The 13,397-nt window shown below is 42.5% G+C and overlaps 1 protein-coding gene across 1 annotated transcript in view; it reads right to left on the reverse strand.

Moving 5' to 3' along the window:
• TBL1XR1 (TBL1X/Y related 1) overlaps positions 1 to 13,397 on the reverse strand; it is a 465,261-nt gene that overhangs the window by 254,835 nt on the left and 197,029 nt on the right. Inside the window, exon 6 of the mRNA XM_053710155.1 lies at positions 1,752 to 1,893. Coding sequence (XP_053566130.1) covers positions 1,752 to 1,893 — 142 coding nt within the window. The remainder of the gene's footprint in view (positions 1 to 1,751; positions 1,894 to 13,397) is intronic.

Consider the following 13,397-nt stretch of genomic DNA (forward strand, 5'->3'; position numbering starts at 1 on the left):
GAGTAAAGGCAGGTGAAACTGCAGAGGTACTGGACTGTGCCTGGGTAGGCGTTAGGGACTGTGACGCTTGGGGAGAAAGATGTGGCATACTCTGATTCTCATCGTTAGAACCTTGAGAAGCATCTGCCTTATTTAAATTTGTATCAAAAAAACATTTGCTCCCTAAACTGTAAAGCCCTCTCAAGTACACAAGGGGCAAAAGGCAACGGGAGGTTCCACATTTGCATTCAAACATAATGAACATGTAACATTCATATCCATGTTAGTATAAATAACAAACAGACTTTGTCTTGCCTTGCAACTAATGTGTTAATAAACAGCTCTGAATAAAGTGGGCAGCTGTACTTTTAACAATTAATCATCAAAATGACAGATTATGTCCAAAATGAAATTAAACTGAAGACATCAGAGGGAAACAAAAAATACGATCAAGTAATATTACTTTTAAAAAAACGGATTGTTAAACTAGCGTCTGCCGCCTCAACAGTTCTGCTGAGGCGCCTACCTGCCCCCTTGATGTTCTCTCCGCTCCCAGCAAACTCTGCCTACGACCGCTTGCTCTTATAACCTAAAACCATGCGATCCCGGCAATCAGTGAAAGTTCTGATCACCTCACCCATGCTGCATATGACATGTATAGTATGGCTGCCCGGCTTCTATAGCGCGGGAGAAAAAACTCCGCCCTTTGTGGGCGTCAACCACTCCTAGCGTCTAACCAACTCCCAACATCGTGAGCCATATGTCGCTGCAAGCGCAGCTGTAAAAATTGCATGCGGTCTCTCACCCACGCATCCCGTGAGTTCTCTGGCCAAAATAAAAACTGCTTTATATTTGTTCCACCAAGCACGCAAAATAAACACTCACACCGGATCCCCATAATTACCGGAGACCTGCTCCGTTTTTAGGGACATCCATTATTAACCCCAGCGTCAGCCCAAAGTCCATAGCGCTCCCACATATCACCTAAATGTGTTCTGAGCAGTCCTGTTATCCTCCCCCACCACATCCATCATAACACCTGAAGGGAGGCCTTGGGGAAAAGTTAGGGGTCACAGAAGTAAAGGCTGCAGCGGTTCCTGAGTTAAAGCTGTCCCAGAAGTAAGAGCTGCACATACCTGAGTGCTGATCGACAGCATGAATCGTCCCACAGCTATGAAGAAGTCTTCTGTACCTTCTTGCCATTCTGTGGAGACATGTAGGGCCTTAGTTAGAATTGCTAAGACCATATTAAGAAGGACAGCATATAGTATGGGAGGCACAGTGAGAAATTAATCCCACCAGTTCCCAATACTTTAAAGCCACCTGTAGCTCTGCTAACAAGAGGCTGACTAGGTCCTGGCTACACCCTGAAATAAAATAGTACTCACTAGCACCATTTAAAAATACAAAAAACTCTTGATTGAAGAAACTAAACTATCACCTGCCTTTACCTCTTCTTATTTCTAACACAGGCAAAGAGAATGAATGGAGTGGGAGGGAAGGGAAGAGCTATATATACAGCTCTGCTGTGGTGCTCTTTGCCTCCTCCTGTTGACCAGGAGGCGATATCCCATAAGTAAGGATGAAATCCGTGGACTCATCGTATCTTGTAAAATAAATATTTACTAATGTCATATTTTAGTGTTCAGGTGTGTACAATAACTGTCATGGAAGACCTAAAACTACCTACAATTTTAGTATTTAGGCTAGATAATAAAAATGACAAACCAAATCTACTTAATAGTGAAAATATTGAGAATATTAAAACTTACATTCCAATCTAAAGAGGTTACATCTTTGTTGCTGGGAACGTCTTGACCACCTTCCCGTATACAATGTCTAAGGACCAGTTGTGTTGACCCACTAGTACTATTTTCACTAAGATTCCATATTCTAGCCGTTGAGTCGCCAGACCTGTTTGTAGGGGAAAAAACAAACAAACATGATTTATACTTAAAAACAGAATTTATGCTTACCTGATAAATTACTTTCTCTTGCGGTGTATCCAGTCCACGGATTCATCCTTACTTGTGGGATATTCTCATTCCCTACAGGAAGTGGCAAAGAGGACACACAGCAGAGCTGTCCATATAGCTCCCCCTCTGGCTCCACCCCCCAGTCATTCGACCGACGGTTAGGAGAAAAAGGAGAAACCATAGGGTGCAGTGGTGACTGTAGTTTAAAAATTTTTTAACCTGACTTAATTGCCAGGGCAGGCCGTGGACTGGATACACCGCAAGAGAAAGTAATTTATCAGGTAAGCATAAATTCTGTTTTCTCTTGCAAGGTGTATCCAGTCCACGGATTCATCCTTACTTGTGGGATACCAATACCAAAGCTTTAGGACACGGATGAAGGGAGGGAACAAGACAGGTAACCTAAACGGAAGGCACCACTGCTTGCAAAACCTTTCTCCCAAAAATAGCCTCAGAAGAAGCAAAAGTATCGAATTTGTAAAATTTGGCAAAAGTATGCAGTGAAGACCAAGTCGCTGCCTTACAAATCTGTTCAACAGAAGCCTCATTCTTGAAGGCCCAAGTGGAAGCCACAGCTCTGGTGGAATGAGCTGTAATTCGTTCAGGAGGCTGTTGCCCAGCAGTCTCATAAGCCAATCGGATGATGCTTTTCAACCAGAAGGAAAGAGAGGTAGCAGTCGCTTTCTGACCTCTCCTCTTACCAGAATAAACAACAAACAAAGATGATGTTTGTCTGAAATCCTTAGTTGCTTGTAAATAGAATTTCAAAGCACAAACCACATCAAGATTGTGTAAAAGCCGTTCCTTCTTAGAAGCTGGATTAGGACACAGGGAAGGAACAATGATTTCCTGGTTAATGTTCTTATTAGAAACGACTTTAGGAAGAAAACCAGGTTTGGTACGCAAAACTACCTTATCTGCATTGAACACCAGATAGGGTGAATTACACTGCAAAGCAGACAATTCTGAAACTCTTCGAGCAGAAGATATAGCTACCAAAAACAAAACTTTCCAAGATAATAACTTAATATCTATGGAATGTAAAGGTTCAAACGGAACCCCTTGAAGAACTGAAAGAACTAAATTTAGACTCCATGGAGGAGCCACAGGTTTACAGACAGGCTTGATTCTAACTAATGCCTGTGCAAACGCCTGAACATCTGGTACTTCTGCCAGACGCTTGTGTAAAAGAATAAACAGAGCGGATATCTGCCCCTTTAAGGAGCTAGCTGATAAACCTTTCTCCAATCCTTCTTGGAGAAAAGACAATATCCTTGGAATCCTAATTTTACTCCACGAGTAACCCTTGGATTCATACCAGCAAAGATATTTCCGCCATATCTTATGGTAAATTTTCCTGGTGACAGGTTTTCTAGCCTGGATCAGAGTATCTATGACTGATTCAGAGAACCCACGCTTGGATAGAATTAAGCGTTCAATCTCCAAGCAGTCAGCTGCAGAGAAACTAGATTTGGATGCAAGAATGGACCCTGTATTAGAAGATCCTGCCTCATTGGCAGTGTCCATGGTGGAACAGATTGCATGTCCACTAGGTCTGCATACCAAGTCCTGCGTGGCCACGCAGGCGCTATCAGAATTAGAGGCCTTCTCCTGTTTGATTCTGGCTACCAGCCGAGGGAGAAGGGGAAACGGTGGAAAGACATAGGCCAGATTGAAGGACCAAGGCGCTACTAGAGCATCTATCAATGCTGCCTTGGGGTCCCTGGACCTGGATCCGTAAAGAGGAAGTTTGGTGTTCTGACGGGACGCCATCAGATCCAAAGCTGAGTTAGCTGAGCAAATACCTCCGGGTGGAGTTCCCACTCCTCCGGGTGAAAAGTCTGACGACTTAGGAAATCCGCTTCCCAGTTGTCTACTCCTGGGATGTGAATTGCAAATAGGTGGCAAGAGTGATCCTCCGCCCACCTGATTATCTTGGTTACTTCCTTCATCGCTAAGGAACTCTTTGTTCCTCCCTGATGATTGATGTATGCTACAGTTGTGATGTTGTCCGACTGAAATCTGATGAACTTGGCCGCCGCTAGCGGAGGCCAAGCCTGGAGCGTATTGAATATCGCTCTCAGCTCCAAAATGTTTATTGGGAGAAGAGACTCTTCCCGAGACCATAGGCCCTGAGCTTTCAGGGAGCCCCAGACCGCGCCCCAGCCTAACAGACTGGCGTCGGTCGTTACGATGATCCACTCCGGTCTGCGGAAGCACATTCCCTGAGACAGGTGATCCTGAGACAACCACCAGAGAAAAGAATCTCTTGTTTTCTGGTCCAGTTGGATTTGAGGAGACAAATCTGCATAATCCCCATTCCACTGTTTGAGCATGCACAATTGCAGTGGCCTGAGATGAATTCAAGCAAAAGGGACTACGTCCATTGCTGCTACCATTAATCCGATTACCTTCATGCACTGAGCTACAGATGGCCGAGGAATGGAATGAAGAGCTCGGCAAGTGCTTAGAAGCTTTAATCTTCAGACCTCCGTCAGAAATATTTTCATTTCTACCGAGTCTATTAATGTTCCCAGGAAGGGAACCCTTGTGAGCGGGGACAGAGAACTTTTTTCGGTGTTCACCTTCCACCCGTGAGACCTTAGAAAGGCCAGAACAATATCCGTATGAGCCTTGGCTCTGGGAAAAGACGACGCCTGTATTAAGATGTCGTCCAGATAGGGTGCTACTGCAATGCCCCGCGGTCTTAGTACCGCTAGAAGGGACCCTAGCACCTTTGTGAAAATTCTTGGAGCGGTAGTCAACCCGAAGGGAAGGGCCACGAACTGGTAATGCTTGTCCAGAAAAGTAAACCTTAGGAACTGATGGTTATCTTTGTGGATAGGAATATGAAGGTACGCATCCTTTAGATCCACGGTAGTCGTATATTGACCTTCCTGGATCATCGGTAAGATTGTCCGAATGGTCTCCATCTTGAAGGATGGAACTCTGAGGAATTTGTTTAGAAATTTTAGATCCAGGATTGGTCTGAAAGTTCCTTCCTTTTTGGGAAGGAACTTGTTCTGTAATTGGAACTGGACATATCACTCCCATCTTGATTAGATCTTCTACACAGCGTAAGAACGCCTCTTTCTTTGTCTGGTCTGTAGACAGACGAGAAATGTGGAACCTTCCCCTTGGAGGAAAGTCCTTGAATTCTAGAAGATATCCCTGAGCAACTATCTCTAATGCCCAGGGATCGGGAACATCTCTTGCCCAAGCCTGAGCAAAGAGAGAGAGTCTGCCCCCTACCAGATACGGTCCCGGATCTGGGGCTACCCCTTCATGCCGTCTTAGTAGCAGCTGCAGGCTTCTTGGCCTGTTTACCCTTGTTTCAGCCCTGCAAAGGCTTCCAGGTTGCCTTGGGCTGTGGAGAGTTACCCTCTTGCTTTGTGGTCGCAGAGGTTGAAGCAGGACCGCTCCTGAAGTTGCAAAAGGAACGAAAATTAGCCTTGTTTTTAGCCTTAAAAGGCCTATCTTGCGGGAGGGCATGGCCCTTTCCCCCAGTGATATCCAAAATAATCTCTTTCAACTCGGGCCCGAAAAGGGTCTTTCCCTTGAAAGTAGGGCTGCAACTAACGATTATTTTCATAATCGATTAATCGGCCGATTATTTTTTCGATTAATCGACTAATCGGATAAAAAGAGAATCAATAATAGTTTTCTATGTTTTAAATAAAATCCACATAATGAGTGTTACAAATATAAACTTCAGACGAAAACTTTACATTAACACAACTGTTTCTTCAATTTTTTAGCAGCAGAGCAGTTTTATAATTATACAAAACCACAAACTGTTTGAAAAGTGGTAGAACTAGAAAGAGTTAGACTATCACTGTTAATAACATTCTGTTATTCACTCTTTCAGAAACTTTGCATTGAAATGCAAACATCTCAACATGTCCACATGCTTCTGGCTAAGGCTGGTTCTCTGTTTGCAGCTATATTTCCTGCAGCAGAGAAAAGGCTGTTGAGGTGTATAAGTAGGGTTTTGCCAATTTCACCAAAGTGGGATATTTATCTTTGTTAGCTCTTCACCAATGCTAAGTGTTTTCTACCTTGGCAAGGGACCTCTCAATAAAGTAACCCTTGACTTCATTCTAACATAAAAATATCTTGAATATCTATATGCAATGGTAAATAACCAGCTATAAGGTTAGGGGAAATATCTAGTCCCCTCTAAAAATAACAAATGTATACTTATAAAGGTTGAATCTGGTACATATTATCACAATTTATTAAAAATATAAAAAAAAAAACTATAAAAAACAAAATCAAAAGCGCTAAGGACTGTATATCAATACCAGGACAAAGCCTTACACATTTATTTATACAGTACATATAATCAGCAATATGCTAATAATTGTGCAAACAGATAATAGTGCACATCAATTTAAATAACTCCCATCAATCTAGGGGCAAGGTGTAAATAACAAGTTTGGCACCATATCATGAAAAGCATAGTTCCAAATCACCAGATTTAATATAAACAATCCAAATGATGACTATTATATCTGGGTTGCACATAAGCCAGGGGTAGTTGTAAATTTATACTGTCCTGAAAAAGTGAAAAGTAGACGTCCTTTAGGCTAAGGACATTACCATAAAAGACAATACCATATGCAGGAGTTCATTGGAGTGAAGCAGCTGGTGTTGTGCACAGACCAACTAATTGCAAACCAACTAATCGATTATGAGATTCGTTGACAACTATTTTCATAATCGATTATGCCGATTAGTTGTTGCAGCTCTACTTGAAAGGGATATTCAGTAACTTAGTTTTAGACGACACATCGGCCGACCATGATTTAAGCCAGAGCGCTCTGCGCGCCATGATGGCAAAACCAGAATTTTTCGCCGCTACCTTAGCTAATTGCAAAGCGGCATCTGTTATAAAAGAATTAGCCAGCTTTAGAGCCTTAATTCTATCCATAATTTCATCATATGAGGTCTCCGTCTGGAGCGACTCCTCCAGCGCCTCAAACCAGAAAGCCGCTGCAGTAGTCACAGGAATAATGCAGGCAATAGGTTGGAGAAGGAAACCTTGTTGAACAAATATTTTCTTTAGTAAACCTAATTTTTTATCCATAGGATCTTTGAAAGCACAACTGTCTTCAATTGGTATGGTTGTGCGCTTGGCAAGTGTTAAAATTGCCCCCTCTACCTTAGGGATCGTCTGTCATGCGTCCCGCCTGGGATCAGTTATAGGGAATATTTTCTTAAAGATAGGGGGGGGGGGGAACAATGGGTACACCTGGTCTCTCCCACTCCCTATCCACAATATCCGCCACCCTCTTTGGGATCGGAAACGCATCAGTGTATACAGGGACGTCTAGGAATTTGTCCATTTTACACAATTTCTCTGGGACCACCATGGGGTCGCAATCATCCAGCGTAGCTAATACCTCCTTAAGCAGTACGCGGAGGTGTTCCAGCTTAAATTTAAACGCTAAGGAATCTGATTCTGCCCGCTGAGAAACCTTTCCTGTATCAGAAATTTCTCCCTCGGACAGCACATCCCTCACCGTCACTTCAGAGTGTTGTGAGGGTACAACAGATAAACCTTCCAACGCTTCTGATTGCTCATACTCTGTTCTTAAAACCGAGCTATCACACTTTTTAGGAAAAACTGGCAGTTTGGATAAAAATGCAGCAAGGGAATTATCCATGACTGCTGCTAATTGTTGTAATGTAATAGGGGCCAATGCGCTAGAGGTACTAGGCATCGCTTGCGCAGGCGTAACTGGTGTCGACACATGGGGAGAGGAAGGTGGGCTATCCTCGTTACCTTCTGTTAAAGAATCATCTTGGGCTACATTTTTAAGTGAAACAACGTTATCTTTAAAATGCATAGATACATTAGCACACATAAAACACAAATGTAAAGGGGGTTCCACCATGGCTACTAAACACATAGAGCAACGTCTATCTGTAGGCAACGGTACTGTGCCTTTAAATAATAAAAGCGCACACTTTTTTACTAAATCTTCAAAAATGATCCAATCTTTCTGAAATTTTTACCACACGATCTTAATGCTTTGGAATGATTGCACAGCAAATATCGAGTCAATTAACCCCTTAATGCCCAAACCGGAGCAACCTAAAGCTGACAACCGGTTAGCAAACTACAGCACCATTCCACAGCAATCTGCTGTGGCCCTACCTTGTCCCTGGGGATTAGTTTGATGAGAAATAAGCCTCTATGAAGTCCTCAAGTAGTCTTAGGACCCTCCACGTGAAGCTGCATGAAGCTGTCTGCAATATGAACTGCGCAAATGAGGCGCAAAATTTAGGCCCCCTCCCTCTCATTTAGCCTTCAAAACCCTAAATAGGTGTCTAAAATTCTGCCATGTGGAATAAAACCCCAAATAACACTCCAAAAGTGATAAAAACTTGTATAATGATTATATTTTCACTATAAAATAATCTATTGCCCTTTAACAATGTCCACCAGTCATTGAGCCCTGTTAATTAAGCCTTCCTTCTATACTGAGTCTCAGAATATGGCTTACCTTCCCCAAACAGGGATTCTTGTCAGTCTTGACTAGAAAAAGATGACTGAACATACCTTATAGCAGTTAAGCCTGCAAACTGTTCCCCCCAACTGAAGTTTTCTGGTACTCCTCAGTCCTACGTGGGAACAGCAGTGGATTTTAGTTACAACATGCTAAAATCATTTTCCTCTCAGCAGAATTCTTCATCATTTTCTGCTAGAGTAAATAGTACAAACCGGCACTATTTACAAATAAACTTTTGATTGAAGATATAAAAAACTACAAATCTAACACCACATTCACTTTACCCTCCCGTGGAGATGCTACTTGTTAGAGCGGCAAAGAGAATGACTGGGGGGCGGAGCCAGAGGGGGAGCTATATGGACAGCTCTGCTGTGTGTTCTCTTTGCCACTTCCTGTAGGGAATGAGAATATCCCACAAGTAAGGATGAATCCGTGGACTGGATACACCTTGCAAGAGAAATGTACATTTCTCTACATTCAAAATAATAAAATATGACTTTAGTCGGCAGATAACTAAATTTATGCTTACCTGATAAATTACTCTCTTTTACGATATGACGAGTCCCCGGATTTCATCTTTACTTGTGGGATATTAACCTCCTGCTAACAGGAAGTGGCAAAGAGCACCACAGCAGAGCTGTATATATAGCCCCTCCCCTTCCCCTCCACCCTCAGTCATTCGGCCGAAGGTATAGGAAGAGAAAACAGAATTTATGTTTACCTGATAAATTACTTTCTCCAACGGTGTGTCCGGTCCACGGCGTCATCCTTACTTGTGGGATATTCTCTTCCCCAACAGGAAATGGCAAAGAGCCCAGCAAAGCTGGTCACATGATCCCTCCTAGGCTCCGCCTACCCCAGTCATTCGACCGACGTTAAGGAGGAATATTTGCATAGGAGAAACCATATGGTACCGTGGTGACTGTAGTTAAAGAAAATAAATTATCAGACCTGATTAAAAAAACCAGGGCGGGCCGTGGACCGGACACACCGTTGGAGAAAGTAATTTATCAGGTAAACATAAATTCTGTTTTCTCCAACATAGGTGTGTCCGGTCCACGGCGTCATCCTTACTTGTGGGAACCAATACCAAAGCTTAAGGACACGGATGAAGGGAGGGAGCAAATCAGGTCACCTAAATGGAAGGCACCACGGTTTGCAAAACCTTTCTCCCAAAAATAGCCTCAGAAGAAGCAAAAGTATCAAACTTGTAAAATTTGGTAAAAGTGTGCAGTGAAGACCAAGTCGCTGCCCTACATATCTGATCAACAGAAGCCTCGTTCTTGAAGGCCCATGTGGAAGCCACAGCCCTAGTGGAATGAGCTGTGATTCTTTCGGGAGGCTGCCGTCCGGCAGTCTCGTAAGCCAATCTGATGATGCTTTTAATCCAAAAAGAGAGAGAGGTAGAGGTTGCTTTTTGACCTCTCCTTTTACCGGAATAAACAACAAACAAGGAAGATGTTTGTCTAAAATCCTTTGTAGCTTCTAAATAGAATTTTAGAGCGCGAACAACATCCAAATTGTGCAACAAACGTTCCTTCTTTGAAACTGGTTTCGGACACAGAGAAGGTACGATAATCTCCTGGTTAATGTTTTTGTTAGAAACAACTTTTGGAAGAAAACCAGGTTTAGTACGTAAAACCACCTTATCTGCATGGAACACCAGATAAGGAGGAGAACACTGCAGAGCAGATAATTCTGAAACTCTTCTAGCAGAAGAAATTGCAACTAAAAACAAAACTTTCCAAGATAATAACTTAATATCAACGGAATGTAAGGGTTCAAACGGAACCCCCTGAAGAACTGAAAGAACTAAATTGAGACTCCAAGGAGGAGTCAAAGGTTTGTAAACAGGCTTAATTCTAACCAGAGCCTGAACAAAGGCTTGAACATCTGGCACAGCTGCCAGCTTTTTGTGAAGTAACACAGACAAGGCAGAAATCTGTCCCTTCAGGGAACTTGCAGATAATCCTTTTTCCAATCCTTCTTGAAGGAAGGATAGAATCTTAGGAATCTTAACCTTGTCCCAAGGGAATCCTTTAGATTCACACCAACAGATATATTTTTTCCAAATTTTGTGGTAAATCTTTCTAGTTAAACACTAAAAAACTCTAAGCCATCTCCGTGGAGATGTTGCCTGTACAACGGCAAAGAGAATGACTGGGGTAGGCGGAGCCTAGGAGGGATCATGTGACCAGCTTTGCTGGGCTCTTTGCCATTTCCTGTTGGGGAAGAGAATATCCCACAAGTAAGGATGACGCCGTGGACCGGACACACCTATGTTGGAGAAAGAGGAAAGGCTAAAAAACTGTCTTAAAAAGAACAGGGTGGGCCGTGGACTCATCATATCGTAAGTAATTTATCAGGTAAGCATAAATTTAGTTTTCTTTTACAAAGATATGACGAGTCCACAATTCTTTCAGGAGGCTGCTGTCCAGCAGTCTCCTATGCCAGGCGGATAATACTTCTCAACCAAAAATAAAGAGGTAGCCGTAGCTTTCTGAGCCCTACGCTTTCCAGAATAAACAATGAATAATGAAGATGATTGACGGAAATCCTTAGTTGCCTGTAAGTAAAACTTTAAGGCACGGACCACGTCCAAGTTATGTAACAGACGCTCCATCTTAGAAGGATTAGGACACAAGGAAGGAACAACAAAAACAGAATTTTCCAAGATAATAGTTTAATATCTATGGAATGCATAGGTTCAAACGGAACCCCTTGCAGAACTCGAATAACTAAATTCAAACTACAGGGAGGAGTAATAGGTCTAAATACAGACTTAATTCTAGATAGAGCCTGACAAAAAGACTGAACATCTGATACATTTGCCAAACGTTTGTGAAACAGAATTGACAAAGCTGAAATTTGTCCATTTAAGGAACTTGCTGATAACCCTTTCCCCAATCCTTCTTGGAGAAAAGACAAAATCCTAGGAATCCTAACTTTACTCCATGAGTAACCCTTGGATTCACACCAATAAAGATATTTACGCCATATCTTATGATAGATTTTTCTAGTGTCAGGCTTTCTAGCCTGTATCAAAGTATTGATAACTGAATCAGAGAATCCTCGCTTCGATAAAATCAAGCGTTAAATCTCCACGCAGTCAGTTGCAGAGAAATTAGATTTGGATGTTGGAAAGGACCTTGAATGAGAAGGTCCTGTCTCAACGGAAGTTTCGAGAGTGGCAGAGAGAACATGTCCACTATATCCGCATACCATGTCCTGCGTGGTCACGCAGGCGCTATCAGGATAACTGAAGCTCTCTCCTGTTTGATTCGAGCAATCACGCGTGGGAGGAGAGGAAACGGCGGAAACATATAAGCTAGGCTAAACAACCAAGGTACTGTCAAGGCATCTATCAGTTCGGCCTGAGGATCCCTTGACCGGGATCCTATCTTGGAAGCTTGGCATTCTGACGAGATGCTATCAAATCCAATTCCGGTCTGCCCCATCTGAGAATCAATGAAGCGACTTAGAAAATCTGCTGCCCAGTTCTCTACTCCTGGGATGTAGATCGCTGACAGATGACAAGAGTGGGCCTCTGCCCAACTGATTATCTTAGATACTTTTATCATCGCTAAGGAACTCCTTATTCCCCCCTGATGATTGACACATGCCACAGTCGTTAGGTTGTTCGACTGGAATCTGATGAATTTGGCCGAAGCCAACTGAGGCCACGCCTGAAGTGCATTGAATATTGCCCTCAGTTCCAAAATATTGATTGGAAGTAGAGACTCCACTTGAGGCCAAAAAAAAAGCCTGAGCTTTTACTGGATTTACAGGGATACGTGAAACAATCTCACAGGAGGTCTTACTCTGAATCCTATTCGATACCCTTGAGAGACAATGCTCTGAATGCAATGATTTTGGACAGATTTTATCCAAAAATCCTTGAAACACCTTAATCTGCCCCCTGCCAGCTGAGCTGGAATGAGGGCCACACCTTCATGCGGGCTTAGGGGCTGACTTTGGTTTCCTAAATGGCTTGGATTTATTCCAATTTGAGGAAGGCTTCCAATTGGAAGCAGCTTCCTTGGGGGGAGGATTGAGTTTTTGTTACTTATTCTGACGAAAGGAACGGAAACGGTTAGAAGCCTTAGATTTACCCTTAGGTTTTTTATCCGGAGGCAGAAAAACTCCTTTTCCCCCAGTGATAGTTGAAATAATAGAATCCAACTGAGAACCAAATAAATTATTACCTTGGAAAGAAAGAGATAGTAATCTAGATTTAGATGTCATAAACCAGAAAGTTGATGCAGCCGCAACATCAGCCAAAGAAATAGCAGGTCTGAGAAGATGACCTGAATATAAATAGGCCTTCCTTAGATAAGATTCAAGCTTCCTATCTAAAGGATCCTTAAAGGAAGTACTATCTTCCATAGGAATAGTGGTACGTTTAGCAAGAGTAGAAATAGCCCCATCAACTTTGGGGATTTTTTCCCAAAACTCTATAGATTTTGCTGGTAAAGGATACAATTTTTTAAACCTTGAAGGAGGAATAAAAGAAGTACCTGGCGTATTCCATTCCCTAGAAATCATATCAGAAATAGCATCAGAAATAGGAAAAACCCCTGGAGAAACCACAGGAGGTTTAAAAACAGCATTTAAACGTTTATTAGACTGAACGTCAATAGGACTGCAGCAGCACCACTTATCATCCATAAAAAGTTCCTTTATTAGCACATAGTGGGAGCAGGTAAGCAATAGAACAACGTTTCGGGTAGTCAACCCTTAGTCATGTTCACAAATGTGAACATGACTAAGGGTTGACTACCCGAAACGTTGTTCTATTGCTTACCTGCTCCCACTATGTGCTAATAAAGGAACCTTTTATGGATGATGAGAAGTGGTGCTGCTGCATTTTTTGAATATATTTGATGTTACTTGGATCTTTGCAGTGATCCTGTGTCAGCTTGCA

This window comes from Bombina bombina, chromosome 4 (assembly GCF_027579735.1).
Source record: "Bombina bombina isolate aBomBom1 chromosome 4, aBomBom1.pri, whole genome shotgun sequence".
Taxonomy (NCBI): Eukaryota; Metazoa; Chordata; class Amphibia; order Anura; family Bombinatoridae; genus Bombina; species Bombina bombina.